Here is a 21557-nt window from a genome sequence, read left to right as displayed (position 1 = left end):
CCTTTACCGGACATCCCTGAAGGAGGTGCTGTGTGTGACACAGAACCCTGTACACGGCACGAAGTTCCAGGACGTTGATGGAAAGCTGGCTCTCCTGACGTGTCCAATGACCCTGAAAGGTTAGGTGACAGGTTACCACCCACCACCCCCGAATGCTTGCATTGGTGGTAAGACCTAGTTCTGGATCCAAAAGGGGCAGCCCTTGTCCAGATGTGAGCGCTGGAGCCACCACAGTAGGGAGAAACTTGCCTCCTGGGGAAGAATTCGAGTCTCTGGCTTGCAGTTCGGACGAGACTTGATCCATCGATTTTTTAAGACCCTTTGAAGAGGCAGAGACTGGAACTAACCGTACTCCACCAGGTCAAACGCTAAGATCAAAGAACCCAGAATCTGCAAGCATGACTGTATGGACAATTGACTTTGGCTGAGAAAGGTGCATATTCTGGCTTGTAAAAGGTCAAGATCTTGTCCAGAAGGAGGAAGACTCTCTGAACTCTGGAATCCAACAAGGGGCCCAGGTGGAGCATCTCCTGAGATGGAGTTAGCGTGGATTTCCACCAATTGATTATCCATCCGTGACACTGTAGAAGCTCCACTGTCAGCTGGATGTGATCCCTGAGAACTATCAGACTGGGCCAGAAGAAGCAAGTCGTCCAGGTAAGGTAAGATTCAGTATATAATCGAATAAATATACTGGGAGCTGTAGTCACCCCTGCAAGGGAACTTCCTCAGGTGACCAGTAACCACAGCAGGTACAGAGGCCCAGATAAAGTACAACTATTTACATACACACAGACCACTCAATGCAGAAATGTGGGCTATTGGTGCTCAACAAACCAGCCAATATAGCAGGGTAGGAGCAATGTCTAGCGCAGCTGCTGGGAGCAGGCTATGAAAGGAGACCAGAACCCAGCTTCTCTCTCCAACGCTGAGGAAGGCTATGAGAGAAAATAGCAGCTCAGCGTTCACGAGGAGGAGAGGGAGAGGAGGATCTAGCCTGGGGCTTGCTGGCAGTGGAGGGAAAGCGCGCCCCAGGGTTGGGGCTAACAGGGAGCACCTGCCTCCCCCGTCTGGCTGAACCACAGGGAACATGGCTGCAGCTGCTAATAAGCAGCACCTTGCTACATGACACTTCCCTGGTGGTCTAGTGAGAAACGCGGGAGGCTGGGAGCCCTCACTGCCAGTCCCGCGGAGGTCTCCTACTGTTGGGAGTAGAAGCCACAAACACACAAACTGGATGCAGGGAGCCGCTTTACCTGAACCCCGAAATCACTGACCCAGTTACCAGTGCTGCTCCTATAGGACGCCTTACACTGCCCACTCGTTAAAAAATAAGTAAAATTAACTGCGGGGGATCACCTAAAGCAGCCCCACTGCCAGCACCAAACTCAAACTGAGGCCCAGTGGCTGGGGGTAGGGTATAGAGAGGAGTCTGACCTTGTGGGTAATTTTAATTAACTATTAATACTCTCCAGGCTATACCCTAGTGCAGTGGCTCCCGAACGGTGTGCTGTGGCACCCTGGGGTGGCTCAGCACTCTTGCAGGGGTGCCTCAGCTTGGTGGTCCAGCACCAATTTAAATTACTTATAGTCAATGTAATGTAAATGTTTACAAACATGCAACCTGTCCACCACCACATAACTGAATCCAAGGATGACAGGTAAGCACAATTTACTTAATTATTTTTACTGAATTTCTCATTAACCTTTTGGCGTAGGGGTGCCTTGAAAACAATGCAGATGCTCTAGGGCGCCACGAGTAATGGTATAACATACCTTTGTTAATTCATTTTCTTCGAGGTCCATAGGGTCCACAGGAATTACCCTGGTGTGGTTGGAGTGATCCAGGCACCAAACAGTTACAAGCTTTCAACTCCCAGGATGCACTGGGTCCTCCTCCATATATACCCAGCCACTTGCTACAGGCATTTAGTTTGTTACCAAGCTCAAAGCAGGAGAAGGAAAAGATGATAAGGAAGGACAATTGTACCTCAGAAACACTCTCTCTAAGAAGAGGGAATCACAGAAATACAAAAGAAATGATTACCCAACAACACCAGGTGCGTTAGGGTGGGTGTTCTGTGTACCCCATGGACCTCGAAGTAAAAGTTAACAAAAAGGAATGTTATACCATAACTCTGATTTTCTACTTCGGGGTCCATAGGGTCCACAGGAATTACCTTGAGGATGTCCCAAAGCAGTTCCCTTAAGGGTGGGGAAGCTCCTGTTTAGTAGAAAGGAGAATCAGACATCCAAAGGAAGCATCCTGAGAGGCAAATGTATGAAATGCGTGAAATTTGACAAAAGTGTGGACGGAAGACCAGGTGGCTGCCTTGCACAATTGTTCAGCAGAGGCACCACGACAAAACGCCACGATGGTCCCACGGATCGAGTAAAATGTGCTGTCACTGTATTTTTAACAGAGATCAGCTTGTGTGTAAGCTTGAGAAATTGTCATACGAAGCCACCTAGCCAGAGTCTATTTGTTAGCTGGCCAACCTCGCTTATGACCGCCATACAACACAAAAAGAGAATCCGATTTCCTAATGGAGTTGGTGTGATCCACGTAAATACGTAGGGTATGTACAACATCCAGAGAAGCTTCACCTATAGAGGCGCCTGAAGACTGGAATCACAATTTCTTCATTTACATAAAAATGGAATACAACCTTAGGAAGGTAACCCACCCTGGTACAAAGAACAACTCTATCCTGATGAAAAATCAAAAAGTTAGAGCGACAAAGGGTTACCAAATCAGAGACCCTACGGGCAGTGGAGAAGGCTAGAAGAAAAACGGTCTTCGCTGTCAACCACTCAAGGTCTTCTGATGTCAGGGGTTCAAATGGGGGGAACCTGTGCCCTGAGAACCAGAGACAAATCCCATGGAGCTACTGGAGGGACAAAGGGAGGCTGAACCCTCAGAGCACCCTGAAAAAAAAAAAAAGTCCTAACATCAGGCAGCGGGGCGATCCTTCGCTGAAACCAAACTGAAAGTGCAGATGCCTGAACCCTCAGGGTGGCAAGGCGGAGACCCCAGTCTAACCCAGACTGAAGAAAAAAGCACTCGAAAGATCCCAAAAACTTCAGGATCATATTTTCTATGTTTACACCACTGAAAATACGAGTGCCAAACTCTGTAATAAATGCAGGCAGAGGAAGGTTTTCGCAACCTAAGCATCGTTTGAATTACAGAACTGGTAAAACCCTTGGCTCTTAAGATGGAAGTTTCAAGAGCCAAGCCGTCAAAGACAGACGAGGAAGGTACGGATACAGGCAGGGACCCTGTCTTAAACATGTCCGGCTTTAGAGGAAGAGGCCATGGAGCGTCTATGGAGAGACTCTGAAGGACGGTGAATTAATGGCGTCTGGACCAAGCAGGGACTATCAGTATTACCATTCCGCCCTCCTGCTTGAATTTCCTGATGACCCTTGGGAGAAGGGAAAACTGAGGAAAGAGGTACGCTAGGTTGAAGTTCCAAATCGCTGCTAGAGCGTCCACAAATTCAGCTGCGGGATCCCTAGTTCTGGACCCGTAACTGGGGACCCTGCGGTTGTGGCCTGAGGTCATGAGGTCTACCTCTGGAAGTCCCCAACTGTCCACTAGGCTCAGAAATACTTGTGGATGAAGAGTCCGCTCTCTGGCGTGTATATCCTGCCGACTTAGGAAGTCAGCTTCCCAATTGAGGACTCCTGGTATGAATATTGCCAAGATTGCTGGAAGATGACATCCTGACTTCGCGAGCCTCCCTGATGGTTGAGGTGGGCTACTGTGGTGGCATTGTCGGACTGTACCTGGACAGGCCTGCCCTTCAGTACATTCTGTGCCTGAACGAGTGCTCTGAACACTGCATGTAGTTCCAGGACGTTTATGGACAAGACCTTCCCTCGTCGTCCATCTTCCCTGAAATGTGTGCAGACCTGTCACTGCGCCCCATCCGCGGAGGCTGGCATCGGTAGTGAGGAGCACCCAATTTGGAATCCAGAATGGGCGACCCCTGTTCAGACAAAAAATCTCCAGCCAACATGAGAGGGACAGCCGCACCTTTGGAGAAAGACGTATCGTCTGTGACTTTATTGAGCGGTACTCCCCGTTCCAGCGGGAGAGGATTAGCCGTTGCAGTGGTCTGGGGTGGAACGGAGTATATTCCACCATGTCGAAGGTGGACACCATGGATCCCAGAATCTGCATTGCTGAGTGAACAGATACTGACTTGGTTGTGGAGAAACCTGTGAATCCGCTACTGAAGGGCCACAATCTTGTCTCTGGCAAATATATCCTCTGTGCCACAGAATCTAAGCATGCACCATCTATTGTACTGGAAGAAGCAACGACTTCTTTAAATTTATGATCCAGCTATGTCTGTGCAGACAGGCAATCGTCAGTCTGAGATGATGCTGCAACACCTGTGGAGATTGTGCCAATATCAGGAGATCGCCCAGGTATGGCAGTATTCTAATTCCCTGGTGCCTAAGGCAGGCTATCATCACTGCCATTATCTTGGTAAACACCCGATGGGCTGTTGACAAACCAAAAGGCAGTGCCTGAAATTGGAAACGTTTCTGCAAAACCGCAAACAGCAGAAACAGTTGGTGGGACGATGTAATTGGCACATGCAGATATGCATCCTGAATGTCCAAGGACACCGTAAAATCCCCTGGTTCCATTGCCAAAACAATTGACCATATGGAACTTGGGCAACCGGACAAATGTGTTGAGACCTTTTAGATTCAGAATAGGCCGGTGAGATCCATTGGGTTTTTGGAACAAAAATTGGTTGGAATTAATCCCCCTTTCCTAGTTGATTCACTGGAACCCTTGAATATTACCCCTGAATCCAGCATGATGGCCTGCTGGAGGTCCAAGGCCTTTGCAGACTCCGCTGGGGGAGTTGTGCAGTAAAAACCTTTGCGGGGGACTTCCCCAGAAAGTAAGGGCATACCTTTGAGAGACCACCTCCCGAACCCAGGCGTCTGTTGTCATGAGATGCAAGGTGTCCGAAAACTGAAGAAGTCTGCCTCCTACCCTGGGATTCCCTAGGGGGAGACCCGTCGGTTTATCGTCCAACCTGCACGCTGGACATCCGTTTGGCCAAGGTTTCTTAGATTGCAATCTCCTATAAGAACTGGTTCTAGAGGAAGACTGACCCTTTGCTTTTCCTTGAGGCTGAAATATCGAAAAGGACGACTGCCTAGGTCCAGGAGTAGATGTTCAAGGCGGCTGGTCTGCCTTCGAGGCTGCCACTGTAGCTACAATCTTATCCAACTCTGTGACAAACAGAATGCCTCCCGTAAACGGAAGGGTTACCAGGGCCTTCTTGGACCCTGCATCTGCTTTCCAGTCCCTTAACCATAGGGCTCTGCGAGCCACAACCGAGGCAGCTTATGCCTTAGAGGACAGAATACCAGCGTCTAATGCCGCCTCTCCCAGGTAGTAGGCTGCCTCATTAATATAGGAGATAATTGTCAACTGTTTCAATGGAAGCCTCTGGAAGAGTATTTTCGATAGCCTTTATCCATTCCGCAATGGCCTTAGAAACCCAGGCCGTAGCCATGGCCGGGCGGGTAACAGCTCCTGACAGAGAAAAGACCGCCTTGAGACAGGCTTCAAGACTCCTATCTGTGGAATCCCTAAGGGAGGATGTAGATGGTATGGGCAATGTGGCACATCTAATCAGGAGCGCCACATGTGCGTCTACCGTTGGCGGAACTTACCATTTAGCGCACTCGTCTGGTGGGAGGGGGTATAAGGCTCTAACCTTTTTGTAACATGGAATCGTCTATCTGGAGAAGAGAGAAAGACTCTTGAGAGGAGCCCTGTATATCCTTACACTCATCAGAATATGCACCAGAGTCTGCAGGCTGGACGGAGTGATAGGAAGAAGCCGACCGCCTTCTGGTTTTAGGATCTACCGGCCTAGATGCATGCAGTGCTTGCTGAAATGCAGCAATGGACAAAGTCATACTATGACCTGAGTGGGCATAAACGTCTATCCAGGACGGATGCACAGGGGGCATAAACATAGTAGGTTGTAGCTGCTGAGGGTACCCCATAGTAGGGGCCGGCTTAGGAGCAGATAACCGGTCTACAACCTGCGCCATGATCTGGGAAAAAGGAAGCCCAAGATTTGACTGATGTGGTGACTCTTTATAACAGTGACTACATAATCCATTCTACATGAAATACTGAGGGGATAACCATGCTTTACAGGCCATACATGACACCAGCACAGCGCTTCAGCCACCTGATTTTCAGTTTCTTTGCATAACATTAGGAATATTGTTAGGTCCAAAGTAATATACAATGTTTCACACCCAAAATAACCCACACACCTGTAGCAGAGGGTTTATGAGGAGAAACAGCAGTGATAGCTACAACTGACAGTCATTCAGGAATAAAAAAGGCAGTATAACACAGCAGATTTCACAATGCACTGCAAAAAAAAAAAAAAAAAAATGATATTAAATATATACACATATACACACATAATAAGCTCTTAGTCAACTACGAACAGCACACCAGGCCAAGTAGGATATCAAGCTCTGTATAACCTGGCCACCTAAGGAGAGGGATACAGGGAGACTGACCAAACCTCCTCAGATCACAGCCACCGAGAGCACCAGAGAGTGGTTTCTGGCCGTCTCATATACAGGGAGGCTGGAAGGGGCAACCCAGACGTGGGAAACCTCAAATCTGGATCAGCATCTGGTTTGGGGGAGGGGCCGCCGGTGAGAGCTACCTCCCCTCTGCTGTATGGATCCACCGGGCACACTGACATATACATTACCGCCGCAATTAAAACACCCCCGGCTGTCAGGATCCCTCGTGTCACGGTGGTCTAGTGGGGGAAGCAGTTCACCTGGCTCCTTATTACATAGTCCTCTGGCAGGTCTCCACCGCCGGAAGCACGGACTGCCACGTGGTTCCTCGCAGTCAGCGGCCGTGGGGAGCTACCTTACCTGCATCCCCGATGTCTCTGGCTGCAGTCCTGGGCTCAGTGTTCACTCTGCTGACACCCGCCAAAATCACCAGTTCCCTCACTGGTGTTGCGGCGCCGGCGGGGGTAGACTGAGCAGCAGCACGGGTGTCCCTCCAGACGCCTAGTGCTGCTTACTTATACAAAAAAAAAAAAAAACTTTGTTTGGGACTGCTGAAGCAGTCCCCCTGTTCAATAAGGTGCACACCAAACAAAACTAAATACCTGTAGCCAGGGGCGGGTTATATATGGAGGACCCAGTGCATCCTGGAAGCTGAAAGCTTGTAACAGTTTGGTGCCTGGATCACTCCAACCACATACCACAAGGGAATTCCTGTGGACCCTATGGACACTGATGAAGAAAATCCTGTTTAAATTGGGAACAAATTAACAATCTCCCTTCTGTTAATTTTATCCTGATCTAAAGCAAAAAAAACAAACAAAGAAAAACAAAAACCTTCATTTAACCCACATATCAAACCACCAAAATACATTCTTCAATCTATAAAAGTACCCCATCATCTCCCTTCACATCCATAGCACAAGTTTGGTACAGGACTGAGCGCAATATGCAAAGACGCTAAAGCTGGGTACACACCTGGCTGACCTATACAACGATTGGCAAGTGTATACACGCTTATCAATCGTTTGGCTGATGTGTGCGACAAGCATAGTCATATGCTCACCCATCTGTCACGTCATATTCAATTACTTCTGCGGGCGACATATCGGATAGTGGGCGGGTCGGCCATACAGACGAAACGATATACATCTGCTAGATATATCGTCATTGAATGTGCTACTGGGCCAATTATATATGTCTGAACAACGTCGTTCACAGACATATCGGGTGTACACACCCGCTGACGCACTACAGACATATCGCCGTTTAAAGGAGTGTGTACCTAAAATAAGACACAGGTCCTCATACTTGGACTTATTACACGTCCATTGATAGCTACACTGTTTCTGCCAATTAGCAATGTCTGAATAAATCTAGAATACTTTACAAAGGCTATTTCTAAATTACCAGCTTAATGTAGCCTCATAGCCCTCAGGTCAGGAGTTCAGTACCTTACCAAATCGCGCTTTGATGGGAGTATGTTGTCCCCGTTTTATGTAGCTTTCCTCCAGGTGCTCCGGTTGCATCCCACACACCAAAAACATACTGCTAAATGAAATGGTTTCTGACAAAAAAAAAAAAAGTGTGCGCATGTGTGTCTGTATTAGCAGGGTGCCGGTACTCTGCCTGTTTTAGAAATGAAGAAATGCATACTGCCTGTTTCCGGAGCACCGTTAATTGAAATTTGTGATCCTAACTGCAGGGAACGTGGCTTAGCCAGGAAGGTCGTCACTGGAAACAAATGTAAGGCACAGCTGTCAACTGCTGCAGTGCTCTCTGCTGAAACAATTACCCTTTGCCTTCTGGGAGTGCCCTGCATCAGAGGAGTTCCCCGCGGTCCAGGTTCAAGCTTAGCCACAGTCCCTGCATGACCCTGCTATGCACCGAACCCTGTTACAGTCATAACTGCACCTTGATCCTACTACCACATGTCCACTCTGGTGATATTTCGCTCTGCTGTAGTGCCTCTCCCACCCCGCTACACACAGGACTGTAAAGCTGCTTTGTCTGAATGGGCGCTGAAAGTGCATGTGGAGTGTCTGAAGGGACATTTATAGCGCATATGGGGAGGTATGATGACATGGTGAAGGCTGAGGAGCACTGAAGGGGCTTCTGGGGGGTTTGAAAGTGAATATTTAAATATTACATGTAATAAAATCCTAGAGTGAAAATTAGAATACAGTACAGAGATTGTAAACCACACTGGGACAGGGACTGAGGTGAATGACTGTAAAGCGCTGTGTAACAATGTGTGCACTATACAAATAACAGCTAATAATTAAAATACACAAAGTGCAAAAGCAGCTTAATTATGTTCAAATATAACACTAGTATTTTAAAAGCATACATTATCCCGTAAACTTTAGATTATGAGCATATTAGAAATCACCTTGGAGCTCTGTGACAAGAACAAATCCATTGAGCAGATTTAGAGGCTCTCGGTGACTTCCAAATGCACATTATCTACAGGACATGACATTTTGTTCCTAATATCTCATCATCTGAGTGTTAGTGTTATCTTAATTCAAAGTCCACTTACTTTGACAGAAACTGTACCATAGCCCAAACTCCACCATACATAAGACCTTTTATTAACCAGGAATCAATGTCAAGGTCAGCAATAAAACCAACCAGCCAGATCACCAGGAATGGCGTTCCTAGCATTACTTTCTGACGGAAATCCTGGAAAGTAAAAACACAACTGTAATAAGCTCCAACTCTTAGAACAAATATGCAGTACTGTAACAATGAGTTTAAACTGTACTAATAATGTAAGGGCTTATAGTTAAGCTAATACTAGGCAAGGAAAGTGCCCAATGTCACTAATATGGCATTCTGGCCCCTCATAGGGAAGTCTTTATGATTCATTTTATAAAAAAAAAAACATTTTTTTCATTGAATTTATTTAGAACAGTATATATCAGCTAAACAGTGCAATCATATGCCAGGAAGACCAAGCAAATCTGTTATTGTGCTGGTACTTGGTCTTCATGTGTATTGAGTGACCATGAAGCAATTACTACTTTACTTTATTTTGTTGCTTAACAGAGTCTAACAAGTTCCCTAATAGGACATTTAAATTTGTGTTTATGACAATTGGCAACTGAATTGTAAGGATACTACTATATCCCGTTCACATACCTATGCAAGTATGAGTATAACGAATTACCACTACAACATATGTAGCAATCATACGGCCACTTTGATGTTTAATTTGGTCAGACATTTAGATGCCCAAAAAGAACAGTCAGTCAGGCTGACCAACCAGATCACATTGCATGCAATCAGCTCTGGTGATGACTGCACGAATACAGACTGCAGGCAGCAGCCATCCTTTTTTCTAGCCAGAATAATAAATATCCAATTTGGTTTATATCATTTTGGCATGACAATTTTAGGTCAATTTAGTCTAATCCTGCAAAAAAAATGAAAATAAAAGAAACAGAAGCTAACCCAACTTCAAGTTTATACAAGACCATCACACTTTTAATCATAGGGTGGTGCCATTTGCTTGGTTGACTGAAGTCAGCATTTACAGCTTTCGGTTGTTGAGTGTAACTAATCTAAATTTAGGGATCAATAATCCCTTAGGAGAATGCCTTCTCACTCATTGGGAATTTGTAATAAACAAGGGAGGAATGCTGAGCAGACGTACCAGAACAGAGCACCATAAAGCTAACATTACTAAAAATAAATAAATAAAACTAATGAACCTACAATTCCACTTGCAGCCCCTAGCAATGTAAGGGGAAGTACTTCTCAGCAGGAAAAAATTTTAACAATTTGTTGAATTTTTTTTATTTATTTTTTTTAAATGACCAGTGTGCTTCTGGTGAATACATTAGTGTCAGCTGGTTGTGATCACTTAAATAATAATAATAAAAAATAATGCAGCAATATCTATATTTCAGTTTAGTAAAAACAGAGGTGTCTTGTTACAGAATGCAACTTCACAAATGTCCTGCCAAAAAATGTATATATGCAGAAATATACATTATTATGTATATAATACCTAAATATGTGATATACAAAAATTAAATTTTTACCATTTGAATGCAAAAATGCATGTCACATAACTGGATCTCAAGTATAGACTTCGCACATTCTAATGGAGCATACACACGGTCAGACTTGCTAGATCAACGATGAACGATTTCTGACTGTATTAAAATGAATGAAATCGTCCAAATCTTACTGCAAACACAGTCGATGTAGATATCGTTGTCCGTCATGCGGGATCGCATGTCAAAGATATGAACGATTTTTACAATTGTTATCGTTCCGATCTTTAACAAAATCTGTCCGTGTGTATGCAGTATAAGCCTCCTCTTACCTTGTCTGCCTTTAGCTTCTTGAGGAATGAGGGATTGTCATAGCCTTTAGCTTGTCTAGCCTCCTGCAAGTGGTTGATCATCCAAACATTTTTCCTCTGTTTTGCTAGCTCAAGTGGCGACTCTCCCTGCAGGAGACCACATAGGAGTGTTAAGAAACAAATACAAATGTCCACATTTTGCATGAATACTAACACACATACTACACACTTATGATATTGCATTAGTTACTTTTGAAGCCAAGATTCCTACAGTACAGCTCTGACACCAACTGTCAGACATGGAGGAGGAAGTGTGATGATCTGGGGCTGTTTTGCTGGATCATGAGTCGGCAACTGGCACTCTGAATTAAAAGGGCTACAAAAGCATTTTGCAGTGGAACGCAATACCCGTCGGTCTACATCTAACTAGTCAAAAACCTACCTCCAGGCTAAAACGGTATTACTTTAGAGGAAAAGAACAGGGCAATGGGCTTCAAGTCATGGAATGGCTAGCACAATCTCCAGACTAGCTGGTTTGGGATGAATTGGACATATGGATGAAAGCAAAGTAACCCACAACATAGAAGTGTGGGCACTTCTGCAACAGTGTTAGGAAAAAAATCCCAAACAATATTTGAATGCCACAAGTATGTTCATTGGTTATATCTCCATATGGTGGTTATTTTGTTGAGTCAGAAATTTAGATTAGATTTAGATAAACAAAATAATTTATTTTTTATTTCATAGCCAATCATTTTATTTTTTTAATTTCAGAGTAGATTGAGACAATACGCTGCATAAATTTCAATTAAAAAAGCTATTCACATAACTTCTTAGAAATTTCTATTACCTTAATATTCTGAGCATCAACGTTGGCACCGGCATCTAGGAGCAAGCTAATGACTGTAGTGTTTCCGGCCAGAACAGCCCAATGTAATGCAGTGTTCTTGTGGTATTTATCTCCAATATTTACAGACACGTTAAAGGTAAGGAGTAACCTAGTGGGATCCACACTATAAGAAGCACAAACAATTAAAAATATATTTTATAAGTAATTAGACAATTCCTAGAAAATTTATAAAAGAAAACAAAGGAATCACTTTGGACCGTAACATTTTCAAACCATCACTTACACCATTATGGTTACATGCTTGTAGCTATCAGTTTTATTTACCTGAATATGAAACTTTAGTTTTACTGTGGCCCCTTCAAAAAAAGTATTATACCTCTCAAGCAGCCCTAAGATCGAAAGGTGAGACACCCCCAGTGCTACAATAGGTTTAGCAATTAAAATCTAAACAAGCAAACCATTGAGGGATTTGATACCTACAGAATGCATCATGGTATTGCATAGGAAATAATCTCTGCATTTTAAGCTTTAGGTTTCATAAAAGTATAGGCAGTGTTTCCTATATATAAGCTCATCACTACGCAATACTCCTATTGAATGTGAGCTACTGTTGTTCATTGGTAGCTAATAACAGCAATTTCCAACTGGGGAAGATTGCTGCTTAGCGACTTTCAACTGGTGTGTCTTGGCACACTGGTATGCTGCGACTAGTGGACAAGTGTGTTGCCACACAGTCGGCCTGCCAACTTAAACACACCGTCTGTCCGGGGACGCTGACCAGCACAGGCACAGAAAAGACACAGCCCAAATAGACACACATACACCACTCGCACAGACGAAGAAATTAGAGTCTGACTGTGGCGCTGAACTGGGGGCACTGTGTGACAATGTGATCTAAAGGGCAGCATAATGAGGTCTAAAGGGTACTACATTATGCTAATGCACTGGAGTAGAAAACATCAAAGCACTTACCTATGTGTCCTATAAGCTGCCCACATTAATGGAGTCATCCCATTTTGGTCCATCATATCTACATCCTGGAACGCAAATGTTGATCATCAGATTACAACACAAAAAAAAAAAAAAAAAGAAATACAATGATGATTAAATGAATCATGCAGCACTCTGGTCTCCATATTACAAATATTTTTTTTTTTTCACATTTCACGTACTGAACATGCAAACTTTCAAATCTACTATAACACTATTACTTTTATTAAGCTTGATATGGCAGAAGGGACAAGGAATGTGCTACCCTGCATTTTGCAAAATTCAAGCCAAATGAAATGTCACAATCAACTCAACTGTTCATCACTTGGGTTCAACTCACTCTTCATCCAGTTTGAGAACAACTTGCCTTTAGTAAGCTTTTCTACAGTATTCTTTTCTAAGTCCATAGCAACCAGATTCTAGCTATTATCTTCTACAAGGTGTTAAATAAATGTTAAGTAGAATCTGATTGGTTGCTATGGGCAACATCTCCACTTCTAAAAAGCCGCACTTTAGTAAATATACCCTTAAGACTACATCCAGATCGTATTTCCTCACCTCCCTACTTTTGGAAGACTCAGCCTAAAGAACACTACTCATGGGATGTTTGGAGAGGACTTTTAGGAGCTGAATTTAATTAGTCATGTAATAAAAATTTTTTTAAAAAAAGCACCAGCAAACTGCAATAATGGGCATCATAGCACACAGGACCTGGATGTAACAACTAGGGTAAATTATTGGGATACAGATTATGAAAGCCAACCCTGACTTCAAGCTGCACTTGAAATCAGGGTATATATAGCAGAAGCTCAGAAAAATCCTTGGATGCAGAAGAGATGGGCATGTGTGACATGCAAGCCTTCACAAGCCAATTTCACACACTGTATGGTCATGCCAAAATTTAAAGAAAAACTTCTAAACTTCATTAATCATGTATTTAAACTTAAATCATTAGCAAAAAGCATTCTATGTGACTTTAGTAAGTGGAAGGAATATTTCACAATTATCACCTAGTTGCAGTTCTCATACTTTGATATACACTAAAACTCCAGGTTTCAATGAATTAAAAAACAAAACAGTAATGGTTATCCAGATGGATAGGAGTATTGCCATGATTGGTATCAAGGTGGGATAGAAAAAGGTTTACAAAACATGGAAATTTCCTCTGGGCTCTTATGAGACTGGTCACTGCAAACAGAGATTTGGAAATTCTACTGACGTTTCTCTAATCTTATTTCCAGTTTTTAATCTTATTTGAACAATTCTACTTAATTGGTATCTTATTATTGTGTAAACTTCATCCTTGTTGCATATCTTTCAACAATGTAGTGACACCACATCCTGATATGTGTAGAAATTACTTCCTTGCTCGCATGGGTATTGCTGTCAATTCTCACTGTACAATGCGGTAGTGACAAATCAGTTGAGAGGAATATATTCTATGGATAATTGTAAGTGCATAACCGTTATAGACGTTAGGACAGTTATTACCACCTCTAACCGGACAGGATATAATATGAGAGGATCAAGGCAAGACAGCAAGGGATGGAGAGTAATACCTAGATAATATTTAAACAACTGATGGGTTAAACCTGGGCCATGTAAGTACCATGAGTACAAAACCCATTTCATATCAGCAAACTAGGAAGAATGGTGTACTTTTACTCATTGTTCTCTACATAAAGATTTTTCTTATTTTTAACGCAAAGTATAACCTCCCCAGTAACAAAGGTCAACACAACATATGCTTGGGTAGATTAAGGAAAAAAATATTGTTCCTAAAATCAATCTAGACCTATTTTGAACGTGGCAAATGGGAGGAGTGAAAACCATTAACAGCATGAATTGGTAAGCAGGTGGAATTCACATCAGATGATAGAATAATTTACAACCACACAAGATGAAGTGCACTTTACAGAAGGTACCTGGTAAATACAGCGTCTATCTTTCACTGATGGAATCAAAATGAATTTATTGCTCAATACTTACTGCTCATCAATACACATTACTTGAATTAAAAAACCACAAATCAAAATCGAAAGCTTTTCCTTGGTTACAAAAAAAAAAAAAAAAAAAAAAAAGTAAATAATAGATTGTATACACATATTCACCCACCTTTGCTAAGATACCTAAATACACCAGAAGTCTTCAGAGATCACATAATAAATTGGAGTCTACCTCTATACAATTAAATTGTTTAAAAAATATGAGATATGGTAAGAACTTACCTTTGTTATCTCTATTTCTACGAAGTCCATAGGGTTCCACAGGATACCTTGGGGTATAGGTGATGACGTCAGGCATCGGGCACCATAGGGTTAAGTTTTCAGCCTCCCAGGATGCACTAGGGTCCCCCTCCTATACCCCGCCCCCGAGCCAAGGCATCTCAGTAACGTACCAAGCCATAGGCCGGAGGAGGAGAAGTAAGAGAGAAAAAAGATCTGGACACACAAGAATCACATTCTCACCAGAGGGAGATGGAAAAACCGGTGACCAGAGCAAAGCCCATCTGCAGCACAGGTGCGACAGGGCTGGAGTCCTGTGGAACCCTATGGACTTCGTAGAAATAGAGATAACAAAGGTAAGTTCTTGCCATATCTCATATTTTCTACATCAGGGTCCATAGGGTATCCACCGGATACCTTGGGGATCTTCCAAAGCAGTATCCTTTAAGAGTGGGGACGCTCCGCCGCCCGAAGGAAGCATCCTGAGAGGCAAAGGTGTCAAACGCGTAATACCTCACAAAGGTATGGACCGAGGACCATGTGGCAGCCTTGCAGATCTGGACTGCAGAGGCACCACGTCGAGCAGCCCACGAAGGACCCACAGACCTAGTGGAATGAGCCCTCACAGAGGAAGGAACCGGAAGGCCTTCATGAATATAAGCTTCAGAAATGGCCATACGGATCCAGGCTGCCAAAGTTTGCTTTGAAGCAGGCCAACCCTTTTTACGGAAGCCATAGAGGACAAACAAGGCGTCCGACTTCCTAAACGAAGAAGTGCGGTCAACATAAATCCTTAAGGCACGTCCAAAGTGGCCTCACCCACTGAAAGATCAGGTGAGTTAAAAGCCGGCACAACGATTTCCTCGATAATGTGAAAACTGGAAACAACTTTAGGAAGGAAACCAGGACGAGTTAAATTAATGGCCAGAAGGAAAATTGTTTTAGCCGTCAGCCATTTGAGGTCCACTGAGCCCAGTGGTTCAAACGGCGGTCCCAGGAGAGCCCACAGGACCACAGCTAAATCCCAAGGCGCCACCGGTGGAACAAAAGGTGGCTGAATTCTGAGAACACCTTGCATAAAGGTGCGCACATCAGGGATTGCAGCAATCCTACGATGGAACCAGACGGATAGGGCAAACACCTGCACCTTCAGAGACGCAAGGCGAAGCCCATGGTCCAGTCCCGCCTGTAGGAAAGCTAACACTCTAGACAGACGGAACTCATGAGGAGCATAACCTCTCGGCCAACACCACTGAAAGAACGTATGCCACACACGATGGTATATCCTTGCAGAGGATGGTTTCCAAGCCCTTAGCATTGTTTGCACTACAGAGCTGGAAAACCCCCCTTAACATGGCCGTCTCAACAGCCACGCCGTCAAAGACAGCAGAGTCAGGTCCGGGTGAAGACAAGGACCCTGTGACAGGAGGTCCGGGCGTAACGGCAACGGCAGAGGAATGTCCACGGACAGTCCCTGGAGGTCTGAGAACCAGTGCCTCCGGGGCCATGCGGGAGCTATCAACAGGAGCGTCCCTCCTTCCTGTTTGAATTTCCAGATTACCTGTGGAAGAAGGGAAAACGGAGGAAACAGATAAGCAAACCGGAACGCCCACCAGACGGACAGAGCATCCACCAGAGACGCCTTTTCGTCTCTTGAGCGAGACCCGTACACCGGCAACTTGTTGTTGTGCCGTGACGCCATGAGGTCGATCTCTGGAAGACCCCACCTGTCCACCAGAAGTTGAAAGACGTCCTGGTGCAGAGACCATTCCCCCGGATGAACCTCCTGGCGACTGAGAAAGTCCGCCTCCCAGTTTAGGACTCCTGGGATGAATACTGCTGATATGGCCGGGAGATTGCGTTCCGCCCAAACCAGGATTCGGGACACCTCTACGAGAGCCGCCCGACTTCGGGTTCCTCCTTGCCGATTTATGTAGGCCACAGTAGTAGCATTGTTCGACTGGACCTGCACTGGGTGACCTTGGAGAACCCGATGTGCCTGCTGGAGAGCATTGAAAACCGCGCGGAGCTCCAAGATGTTTATTGGAAGCTCTGCTTCCGCCCGAGTCCACCTGCCCTGGAACAAGTGTGGACCCGTGACTGCTCCCCGTTGTCAACAGGACCCAATTCGCCACCCAGAACGGACGACCCTTGTTGAGATGGGTCGTCTGCAATCACCAGGCTAGGAGTGAGTGACTTCCGGAGTGAGCACCATCGTCTGGGATTTTAGACTCTGAGGCAGTCCATTCCATTTGGACAGGAACAATTGCTGCAGAGGTCTGGAGTGAAACTGGGCATATTCAACCATTTCGAATACTGACACCATGGAGCCCAGTAACCTCAGCGCCGAGTGCAGAGACACACGGCGATTCTGCAGACAACTGCGCACCCTCAACTGCAAGGCAGAGATCTTTTCCCCCATCACAAAGCTCCTTCGCTGTCTGGAGTCCAATAAGACTCCGAGATGCAGAATCCCCTGAGACGGGATCAGGGTGGACTTCTGCCAGTTTATCAACCAGTCGTGCCGTTGCAGTACCGCAATGGTCAGGTCCAAGTGGCGTAGAAGGAGCTCTGGAGATCCTGCCACCAACAGAAGGTCGTCCAAGTACGGCTTCCATGCAGCTGCAGGGAAGCTGCCATGACCGCCATCACCTTGGTGAATACACGTGGTGCTGTCGCCAGCCCAAAAGGTAACGCCCAGAACTGAAAGTGGTAGTTGCGGATTGCAAACCCGAGGAACTGTTGATGGCGTAAAAGAATAGGGACATGCAGGTAAGCATCTTGTATGTTCAACGACACCATGTAATCCCCAGGTTCCAGCGCCAGAATGATGGACCGTAGGGTCTCCATCCGAAACCTCAGCACCCGCAAAGACCTGTTGAGTGCTTTGAGGTTGAGGATCGGACGATACGACCCATTGGGTTTCTGCACCAAAAACAGATTGGAATAGAAACCCTGACCCCTCTGGGAGAATGGAACAGGCACTATAACTCCAGCCTGGAGCATAGTGTGCAAAACCTTCCGCAGTTCCAAGGCTTTGTTCCGGTCTGATGGAAGACCCGTGGTGAAGAATCGAGACGGGGGCCTGTGCCGAAAGGAGAGGGCGTACCCGTGAGAAACCACCTGGAGAACCCAAGTGTCTGTCGTGGTAACCGACCAACACTGGGCGAACTGCAGCAGGCGGCCTCCCACTTTGGGATCCCCCAAAGGGAGGCCCGGACCGCCAGGCCGCAGGCTTGTCATCTGGCTTAGGGGCCGGACGTCTGGTACTCCAGGTCTGTTTCCGGGGCTTGGCCCATTTTTTGGGGCCAGCCTGACGGGGAAAAGACTGTGCTTTAGGCCTACGCTGGGCCCTGTAAGGCCGACGTACCTGAACTGGAAGGAACTGCAGCAGACGGGAGACATGCAGATTTGGCTGCCGCCAGCGTGGCTACAATTTCGTCCAGATGCGGACCAAATAGGACTTCTCCATTAAAAGGCAAAGCTTCCAAGCCCTTTTTGGAATCAGCGTCCGCCTTCCAAGATCGCCACCATAAGGTGCGACGAGCAGCCACAGCTGCCAAAGAAATCCGAGACGCCAGGGTACTGATAGTCAAAGCCGATTCATTGATATAAGTGGCCGAATCCCGGAGATTGCCTATCAACTCTGTCTGTTCAGCCGCACAGTCGGAATCGAAAGACGCCTCCAAACTATCAGCCCAGCACTCCATAGCTCTGGCTACGCAACAAATGGCCATAGCCGGCCTAGCTGCCCCCCCCCTCCCCCCTCCCCTCCCCCTGCTGGAGAGGAAAGCCACTCTCAGACATGATGATAAGTATGTGACCCCTCTCACTGATACTTGTTAGTACAGTGTGAGACCACCCTGCAATCACCGCACCGCAAGGGCTTTAGCAGAAAAAGATCAGGGACAGTGAAATGGCTGACAGTAGAAAGTGAAAGTACAGGCAGCAGATGCTAGCAGAAGTCACATACAATGCAAAGAAATCAATCCCTGCACTATCAGCGCTGATTCTCAACTACGCAGACACAGAGCCTGGTAGGACACAGCGCTGCATACACAGACCTTTTCCAACGGAGGAGAGGTATGCCGGGGGACCCAGACCACGATGCCACCGATCTTCAGCGTCCAACAGCGCTCACCATGCTTCCAGAAAAGATGGCCACCGAGGAGCAGAGAGGAGGCCGGCCTGGGGGAGGAGCGCTGCCACAGGGCCAGTCAGCAGAGCAGAGAGGGCTGTGTGCAGCGGGGGAGGCGCCGGCTGTGTTACAGGGAAGGAACGCACCCCTGGCATGCATTTAACCCCTGGGACGCCGCAGCGCTACCGCTCAGCCGCGGTCCGCTGTCCCAGGGGGTGGTGGAAGCGCAGGTTAGGTACCTGGCTCCACGCTGCAGCCAGTCCCCAGGGAGCCCCCTGTCTGGGGACTCTGGACCATGTGTCAGCAGGGTCCCACCGCGGGACACCGCTGCTTACCTGCTGCCCCCTTGGATCCGGCCATGGTCCCAAACATCTGGGGTCACCGCTAGCATCCCCGGATCAGTACCGGCGTTCTGGTACCGGCGGGGGTGTAGGGAAGACAGCATGGACGTCAGTACTGACTGTCCATGCTGTACATCCAGATGAGCAGCCACAGCTGCTTTGAAGAAAACTTCAGGGGCTATCCTTAGCCCCCCTCTAACAGGTGCATCCAACTCCGGCCTGGCACCAAACGAAACTGAGATGCCTTTGCTCGGGGGCAGGGTATAGGAGGGGGACCCTAGTGCATCCTGGGAGGCTGAAAACGTAACTCTATGGTGCCCGATGCCTGACGTCATCACCTATACCCCAAGGTATCCTGTGGATACCCAATGGACCCTGATGTAGAAAACGGTTTCAATTGTTTATATATACACGCCGGCTTCGGAGAGGCTGCACATTTGGTTAGTGCAGTGGTTTCCAAATTGAATGCAGGGTTGCCACTGGTTGGTGGTCCAGGGCCAAATCCAATCAAACATGTGGACAATCAGAAGTGAAGCTCTTTCCACTACCATAACAGAACCGAAGGATGACATTGGCACAATTTACTTTTTATAATTTATCCAGAATTTCTCCATAAAAAAAAAAAACTTTTGGCCTGGGAGTGACGTGTAAAAAGGCTGATACTCTAGGGCACCATGATTCCAAAAAAATTTGTGAACCACTGGGTTACTGTATTTCCATCATGAAGATCAAAAACATTTAAAAAATATTAAGAAAGGTTATTAAAAAGAACCAGAGGAAGGATATGAGAACAGTTAAAATTCCTAATATTCCTCACAACACTGTCAAGTCCCATTATATGAAAATTAGAGAATTGCACAATGGTGTAATGGTTAGCATTACTACCTCACAGCACCAAGGTCGTGGGTTTGATTCCCACCACAGTCCTGTGTGTAGTTTGTATATTCTCCCTGTGCTTGCGTGGGTTCACTACGGTTTCCTACCACACTCCAAAAATATGCTGGTAGATTAATAGGCTCCCAACAAAAATTAATCCTAGTGTGCATGTGTGTAAACATGTGGTAGAGAATATAGATTGTATGCTCTACTGGGGCAAAGACTGATGTGTATGGCCAAATATTCTCTGTAAAGAGCTGCGGAATATGTGTGCGCTATAGAACTAACTAGTAATAAGTACCGTCTTCCATGGTAGTGATGGGAGAAGCTGTACATGGTACGATAACTTAAGCTCTTCACAAATCTGAGAGAGTGAAAAACCATCTTTGAAGAAAACTCAGTTAGTAAGTTTGTGAGAGACCCACATAGCAAGAGGAAGAAAGTTATAATGTCTAATATTAACAAGAGTGAACTTTCTGCACTCAATGCTAAGCACTATGTTTAGAGCAAGCCACACGCTGCACAATAATCTCTAGGACACTATCGCTAACCTGAAGGATGCAGATGAGCGAACATAATGCTACAGGGATACTGCACTGCTTCAATAGGGCAAAATGGACAAAGCAAAAGAAAAGTTAATTTTGGATGAAAACCTGCTGCAGTCTTTATAGACAATGATCCAAGGCATGCAGGAAAAGTCACATTGGAGTGGCTTAAAAACAAAAGTACATTTTTACAATTCAATAATACCACTTTCCCACCAAAATCCCAGGCCCAGCCCGGGACACTGAACATGGGTTTTAAGCCGTGTCACAGCGGCTTGAACCCCATTTTCACCGCAGGCTGGACCCAGGATATTGCCGGGGCTTACCTCCCAGGAAATGCAGCTCTCCCTATGCTGTGAATGGGACCCTGGATACCCGTTTCCACTGAGCCTATCCCGGGTTTTACCCACATAAAACCCTGCTTGAGACCCGGGAAAAAATGCAGGGTCAGACGACCCAGGATTTTTTCCTAGGAGCCTTTTCCACTAAGTCAGGTTGACACGGCAATAACCCGGGTTTTTGCAGCGGTGGAAAAGGGATATAACAGTCCAACCGATGGAATGTAAGCAATACTGTAAAAAGGAAAGAATGGGCTAAATCTGTAGTGTACAAATTTGTCCAAAGCAAACTTACAGCTGTAATCGCAGCAAGTGTCCTTCTACCACATATTAAAAGATAGGAGA

General features: G+C 45.8%; 1 protein-coding gene across 2 annotated transcripts in view; it reads right to left on the bottom strand.

Annotated features, from left to right (window-relative positions):
* The window catches only part of ZDHHC17 (zDHHC palmitoyltransferase 17), an 86803-nt gene that overhangs the window by 30044 nt on the left and 35202 nt on the right, over positions 1-21557 (bottom strand). For both annotated transcript variants that reach the window (XM_088478091.1, XM_088478090.1), the window contains 4 exons: positions 12732-12796; positions 11760-11922; positions 10931-11056; positions 9137-9279 (listed from right to left, as the gene is read on the bottom strand). In XM_088478091.1, coding sequence (XP_088334217.1) covers positions 9137-9279; positions 10931-11056; positions 11760-11922; positions 12732-12796 — 497 coding nt within the window. The remainder of the gene's footprint in view (positions 1-9136; positions 9280-10930; positions 11057-11759; positions 11923-12731; positions 12797-21557) is intronic.

The sequence above is a fragment of the Taudactylus pleione genome, unplaced genomic scaffold (genome assembly GCF_031769625.1).
Source record: "Taudactylus pleione unplaced genomic scaffold, aTauple2 ptg000207l, whole genome shotgun sequence".
Lineage (NCBI taxonomy): Eukaryota > Metazoa > Chordata > Amphibia > Anura > Myobatrachidae > Taudactylus > Taudactylus pleione.
This window is presented reverse-complemented; position numbering and strand designations above follow the sequence as displayed.